Source organism: Oryza sativa, chromosome 8 (assembly GCF_034140825.1).
Source record: "Oryza sativa Japonica Group chromosome 8, ASM3414082v1".
Lineage (NCBI taxonomy): Eukaryota > Viridiplantae > Streptophyta > Magnoliopsida > Poales > Poaceae > Oryza > Oryza sativa.
In genome coordinates, this window is record NC_089042.1 from 9,684,376 (window position 1) to 9,691,124 (window position 6,749).

Here is a 6,749-nt window from a genome sequence, read left to right on the forward strand (position 1 = left end):
TCCTAGGATGGGACGAGACATTTTATAGTATTATGAATCTAGATAGTCAGTAGTACGAATCTGGAAAGATTGACTGTCCAGATTCATAGCACTAAGTCTCATCTAATTTTAGATTATTATATTTTAGGATGGAGAAAGTAATTGAGTTCAGGGTTTGAGAATTTGCCATCCTAAAATGTGCTCTCCATGATTCAATAATCAATACATACCATTTCATTACCAGGTAACAGCCACCAGGACTCCAGGACCTCCTAAAACTGCCAGTAATAGTAAAAGAAAAAAAAGTAACTCTTAGAATAGTGTAAACCGGAGGCAGATCCTCTGACTCTGACTTATAAGCACATGCAGTTGGCAGTTGAAGTTGAGTCACGGATATTTAGGTCCCATTTTAATATGGCCCATATATAAGTAGTTTAACTACAAAGTAAGAGGATCTTTTCCGTGTAAACCTAGCTCATTACTCATCTGTACTACTAAAATCCAAGTTTTTTCTCGATTACACGGGACACGCGCACTCCACATCTAATTCATAGATCTCTGTAATTGCCAGCTTCGCTACCCATGCTGCACAAATAATTTACAGATAAGAAACTCAACAAAGATCATGTACACAAACACATCTTAACCATGAGGATCACATGTCATGTTACAAGACCACAAGCAGAAGAACAGAACAGACTACAGGTATGAAGAAGCCAAGAGAAAAGCATGAACAAACACTGCACAAGTTTGTACTGCCAAACCCCCGGAAACTCACAAAATGGATGGGAGGCACAAATACAAATAGACAGTAATGCTATGAAAATTGTGAATATCTCCTAATTCTTTCCCTATACGAAGACGACCGCTGCACATCCGGCCTGAAGCAATTGACGAGGCAGGGCATCGTCTCGTCGGCTCCGGTGCAATTCAGCTTTATCGACGACAGCTTCCCTGAGCTCGCGGTTCGAAACGATGAGCAGCCTAGATCAACTGAAGAGGAGCGCAGGCTGCGCATCTCAGACCTTCGGTGCAAAGAACCGGCATACTTGGAACTAGTGATTGCTGCAGGACCAGCATATTTGGAACCGGTGCTTGCCCCTGCTGCACATAGAGCTAACGATTTGTTCGTCCACGGAAGCTCCTTTATTGGGGTTGTACTTGTGAGTCTAACGAATGAGACAATCGTGTGGCGGCACAAAGGGCAAGGTATGGAGCCAGGAACACCACGGATAGATGTTGAGCTGCTAGCGGTGGCGCACAAGTAGAGCGCACATTTGGTGCAGAACTCATGGCCACACCCTATAAAAGAAAATAAAATCATATGAATTTAAACGGGATTAGTGGAATAGAAGTATTCTACTGTGGGGTAGTTCAAGAATACCTTCTGCAGACACTGTACATTCCGTATCCAAACATATGGCGCATGGGTCATGGCAAACAGATGAGACAGAAGTTTTTCTCCACCCACATTCCCTGTAAAAGATCCACAAACGATTGAATATATGTAAATTAATGCTCAAGGTTCTAAATCTTACTAGTAACTAGACAGTTCCTAGTGTGTGTGTGTGGTGCTACAGACCTACAGAACACCTGGTCAATGGATGTTTTGGCTTGTTCCTTGCCCTTGCGCCATTGAACTCTCATTGCTGTTACAGTACTATTGTTTTGGCTACAGTACTATTGTTGGAAGTTCGAGTTTAATCAAAAGTCCGTAAGGGAATAACTGGCAAATCAATTTCCACCAGGAGCTGGGGTAATCCTGGTGTGTTGGCTCCCAGCCTAGCCCCAGCAGAAAATGTCCCAGATGGAATTTCATTCCCTGCTAACGCGAGTGGCAGAGATGGGGAAAATTGAAGTACCATTTTTTAATCCTGTGTGAACATTAAAAATTGTAAATGGGCCTAAGAAAAAGGTTTCTGGATACTGAGATTCTTGTTCTCTTTCCCAATATTTCTCCCCTAGTGAAGTTTGGTTTCTACTGCAATGAACTGTTTTATCTCCTGACCTCCTGAAGCCTATAGGCAATTGCCTACCGTGAAACATTGGTGAATCTTACCTCTTCTGGTGGAACAGAGGTTTGTGCTCTGTTGAAAAAACTACTTGAGTACAGATGTTTGGTCAACTTTGGACATGTTTCATTTCTATTATGGAAACAGATAGGTACTGGTCTGGTAATTTCAGACAAACAAAATGATAATAGGATCTACCTATGACATCACTTGTTTTACTCACCTGGCAATTTTGACAATGCTCATCAGTGGGAGAGACAGATATGATGATGGAAGAATGCGTACTGGAACTTCTGACCGTTTGGTTAGGATACCTTCAACACTACTTTTGTGCCATGAACGAGCCACCATCAAAGGGGTCAACCTTCAAGCAAATAGCATTGCAGAAGAGTAAGCAATCCAAATAAATTATAGTGAATTTTCTATAGATAATGAAGGATAAACAGTCCACATGCAACCTGCCTTCATTGATTAGGAACAGGAAATAATTCATGTTGTATTTAAGTCCACACAGAACCATAGTTGCAGAATTTGAGTTGAAACTCAAAATAAATATGGGTTACTTAGAAATCATTGTTCAAACCATGTTATTATTTAGCATAATTAGCTTGGAAATTCCTGTCCAGAGTTCCAGCCACATACTAGCAGCATGAAGTTTTGACAAGTCGACCTCAGTTAAGAGATCAAATTTGCAGAAAGCATCTCAGAAATATGTGACACTTGAATGTGGTAATTGTAAGGTAAACATCCCCAATTAGATATGTTCGATATATGCTATGTAGAACTAATAAATCTTTTATGATGGACTTGCTATTGCATACCCGTTAGTATTTTGAGCTCTCATGTTTGCTCCGGCTGCAACAAGAAGCTGTTTAACAGCAATCAGTAAATGGACATTGCCCAATTGTTTGGAATCGCATGAAAGAGAAAATTGATGCATACTTGACAGCATACAGCACTTCCACCACAGGCCGCATAGTGGAGAGGTGTGCTTCCTGAACCTGCAAAATGGAAGAAGAGCTAATCTATGAGCATATAAAAACCTGGATACGGTTCCACTTGTGCACTATATTTTCTTGTCAGAACCAATGGTCAAGTTCCATTAGGAGTTGAATTGAGTTAAAAACATTTAGCTTCATACCTATGAGATCAATAGTTGAACCATCATTGATAGTGACCTCTGAAACAGAGGCTCCAAGGTCTAACAGCAATTGCACGCACTCAGCATGCCCATGAAGGGCTGCCAAGTGAAGCGGTGTGACGCCCCCATCAGACTTGTTGTTTATTAGCCTCCGGAGAGCTCTGGAAATCAGAATGTAAAGGGGTGCAATTATTAGTCATCAGTAGATGCCAACATAGACTAACGTCAGAATTTAACATACACCGCATCAAAAGCTTCCTTATTTGTTTCATCTGTGCATTTTGCGTGCATTACACTCCAAAATTCTGGCAAGCTTGGTACGTAATCAGCCACAAGGAGCCGAAGGCACCGAGTATGACCTTTTAGGGCGGCAAAATGAATAGCTGTCGCGCCACTAAAACAATCTTTTTTGTGAATCTAGAAAATGAAAGATATAGATAACTTGCATCAGTCGATATTGCAGTGTGATTTGACACAAGAACAAGTTAGCTAAAGGTAACTTACATTAGCTTTAAAAAGAACTAGGATCTGTACAACTTTCCAATGACCATATAGACAAGCTTGCATTAGAGCAGTCTGCGTACGGCAGTTTATTGTTCATTAGCACAAAACCATAGAAACATTTTATTTAGCACAACAGAAATGAAAACAAATTAAAGAGTTGATATTCAATTATCCATTGAAGAGTACTCCATGTGTTATATCAAAGCTAAGGTAAACAACATAATCCAAACAAAAGAAAAGTAGGTCTGTCTAGCTTGCTGCCCCTTTCTAACAAAGGCTACTGCTTCTCATCCCATAGAACGTTAGGAGCCTCATATGCACGTGGAATGCACATGTTTGTATAATATGCAAAAAAAAACATTTCAATAGTATTTGCATATAAACCAAATCTAGAAGAATAGATTGTATTTCTTAGTCCCTAGTGGAAAATATTCTTTACACTTGTTGCTACGTTGATGAAATATTATAAACCAAGGCAAGATATTAATGGTCATGAATAATGGCCATGAACAAGGTGAGAAAGAAAATAACTTTACCTGTCCTCTGCAGTTCCTGAGGTTGATATCAACACCAGACTCAATTAGGAGAGAAACAATCTAATGGAGTAATGAAATAATTAATTGTTACTTGACTGAACAAATTAACAAAGATATCTCAAAAGAACCGCATATAGATAAGGAAACTATTATATGGAGAAAATCAATTTAGAACACCTCATGGTGGCCCTTTGCTGCTGAGTAATGAAGGGGTGAGTTCCGGATCCCAAACGTTGAATACCGCGCAAGTCGGGGGTTAAGCTCCAACAGGGCCATAGCCTCCTGGATGTCTCCATCCCTTGCAGCAGAGACAAGCCGCTCACCAGTAGCTGAGCAACCGAATGAGTCGCCCACCATACCTAAGAGCCCCATGATGCGTCTACCTATCAAAGCACAAAAAATTAGTATTACCTTGCAAAGATTCGGCGAAATCTTGATTTAACTCTTTCAACACACCCTGGACCTACAAAACAATCAAAGGATTCCTATGCCAAGGCTAGCTAGCAAGGCAACGAGAATGGAGAGCCTGTAGTAGGAACTACAATATTGCCTTCAAATTGATCTGGAGGGGTATTTATTCACTTGGACGCTCAACAAGAAACCGATTCAAGAAACGCGGAAATTAAGCCACATGTCCACTTCACAAAGCACCAAAGTCCTGCGTAGGCACGGACAAAACGGCGTCACCGATGACGAGGCATTTCTGCAAGAAGTTAGCCAAAGATCCACACTAAAGGAGTAAAGAGGCCAGTAAATCAGCAACTAGATCGCTAGACCCCTTGTCTACCAGAAGCTAATGGGCATAAATAGCAACAAAGTTAGCCCCTTTCTTAGGAAATGCCCTGAACTGAAACAATAAAGAGAGAATTGAACAGATGTAGCATCATCCTTCAAGAAAGTAACTCCAAAAGGGCAGTACTCTGACCGGCTTGGCTACTCCACATGGATCAAAGAGTACAAGCATCACCTTTCTTTAGCCAAATTCCCCAAATCTAGTCGGAAGAAGGGGAATATAACTAAACGAGGCATCTTCCTGCAACACAGCATCACCCAATTGAAACCAAGAAATGGTAAGCGACGATGTCCTCCATGAAGCTACCTGCCTAGTACCTCTCTCTTGGATTACTACAATTATTAGTTTCTTACTAATTACCTCCCTCTTGGATTACTACAACTATTAATTTCTTACTAATGCGTGATGTGGGATGGAAGAAAAAAAATGCAGTAATGGTAGAAACAGCAGCAGGGAGACAGGTGAGGTCACTGTCTCTCCCGTCCCTTTCATGGCAAAGGCCCCATTTTTTCTTCCTCCATGGAGGAACAGCACAACTACCAGCGCCAGCATTGAGCTCCAGAATTCGACGTGTAATGGTGAGAGAGAGCAAGAACACAAAGAGGGACACAAGCGTCAGTAGTAATTAAGTTCAGTACAAACTGAAACTCCTCCTCTTGTGATGTCTGAAAAAGGAAACCATTTCAGAGCTACTAATAATAATAAAAGAATCCACCAACCCCGGATCGCAATCTTGGCTCATCCGCAAAACGAAATCACACGAACACATTGCTACTCGCCTTGAAATTAAAAAAAAACACACAGATCTTTAGGTGGCTAAGCTAAAAGAAACGGGTTTGCGCGGGTAATCAGGATCAGGAAGACCAAATTAAATTAAAGAAAAAACGAGCAACCCACCTCCCCTCCTTCCCGGAGACAGGGATCTTCAGGCGGCCGGCGCCGGAGATGCTCCTCCTCCCCGCCGCCGCCGCCAACTCATCAAAGAGAGGAGAACCACCGCCGCCACCGCCGCCGCCACCGTAGCTCGCCTCCTGCTCCCAGATGGCAGGTCAAAGAAGCCACCACCACCACCACCACCGAGTCCGAGAGAGATCAGAGAAAACGATGGCGCAAGAATGGCTCGGCCCCACAGCTCGAGCAGCCCCTGTCCCTGTCAGGGGACGGCGCCGCGCTGCGGGAAGAACGAGGGAGGCGTGGAGGAGAGCACGAGGTGGCAGGAGCAGCAGCAGCTGGAGGAGGAGGTGGTGGTGGTGGTGGATGGAGGCAGGAGGAAGAGGAGGGGGAATATACACATGGAAAAATTTGGCAATTTGCGCCGTGTTTTTTTCTACTCCTCCATCTTGTTCAGTTAGTTTCTGTAGCTGAAGCCGCTGGGGAAGGGAGGAGAGGTGGAGAGGAGGAGCAGAAAGGCGTGGAATTTGGGAGGTTGTTTGTGACGTTTGCTCTTCGGTTGTATCAGAAATTCAGGATTCAGAAGCTACCTACTGGCAGTTTCTTCTCCTTTTTGTTTTCTACTACTGCATTTGATTTTGAAAGTATAAGTGTTTTCAAGAGTTTTAGCAGAATTAAGGTTAAGGTAAGAATTGGTTGAAACGAAGAGTAAGATGGAGGAATTAAATGAGAGGTGGTACCTGATTGTTTGAGATGAGAAAGTAGATGAAAAAAATATATTATATTGTGGTTGTATAAATTTTGAATCTTACTTTTTTTATATTGGGAATATGTTAGTTTCGGTACGAGATACAATTACAAGTTTTAAAAAAATAGCAATTGGTTTTTCAGAG

At 42.1% G+C, this 6,749-nt stretch overlaps 1 protein-coding gene across 4 annotated transcripts; it reads right to left on the reverse strand.

Annotated features, from left to right (window-relative positions):
- Positions 1-607: 607 nt before the first annotated feature.
- LOC4345102 (probable E3 ubiquitin-protein ligase XBOS35) lies at positions 608-6,393 on the reverse strand. Of its 4 annotated transcripts, none has more exons than XM_066312869.1 (11): positions 5,863-6,393; positions 4,350-4,551; positions 4,173-4,232; positions 3,637-3,708; positions 3,374-3,549; positions 3,133-3,293; positions 2,934-2,992; positions 2,813-2,859; positions 2,215-2,355; positions 1,364-1,455; positions 608-1,281 (listed from the first exon to the last, which is right to left on the reverse strand). In XM_066312869.1, the coding sequence occupies exons 2-11, from the start codon at positions 4,542-4,544 to the stop codon at positions 797-799; spliced, it is 1,488 nt and encodes a 495-aa protein (XP_066168966.1). In that variant the 5' UTR covers positions 4,545-4,551; positions 5,863-6,393; the 3' UTR covers positions 608-796. The 4 variants fall into 4 exon arrangements, with proteins under 4 accessions (XP_066168966.1, NP_001409453.1, NP_001409452.1 ...); NM_001422524.1 differs by having other exon boundaries at positions 630-1,281; positions 4,350-4,555; positions 5,863-6,182; NM_001422523.1 differs by lacking the exon at positions 5,863-6,393 and adding an exon at positions 5,140-5,224 and having other exon boundaries at positions 630-1,281; positions 4,350-4,555.
- Positions 6,394-6,749: the final 356 nt, after the last annotated feature.

Bases quoted from the DNA above. Each gene is read 5' to 3' on its own strand.
- LOC4345102 (XM_066312869.1), bottom strand. From the start codon at position 4,544: ATGGGGCTCTTAGGTATGGTGGGCGACTCATTCGGTTGCTCAGCTACT. The intron at 3,294-3,373 runs GTATGTTAAATT...TCTGATTTCCAG, and splicing joins AAGGAAGCTTTTGATGCGGT to AGCTCTCCGGAGGCTAATAA. The intron at 2,860-2,933 runs GTATGCATCAAT...GCTGTTAAACAG, and splicing joins GAAGTGCTGTATGCTGTCAA to CTTCTTGTTGCAGCCGGAGC.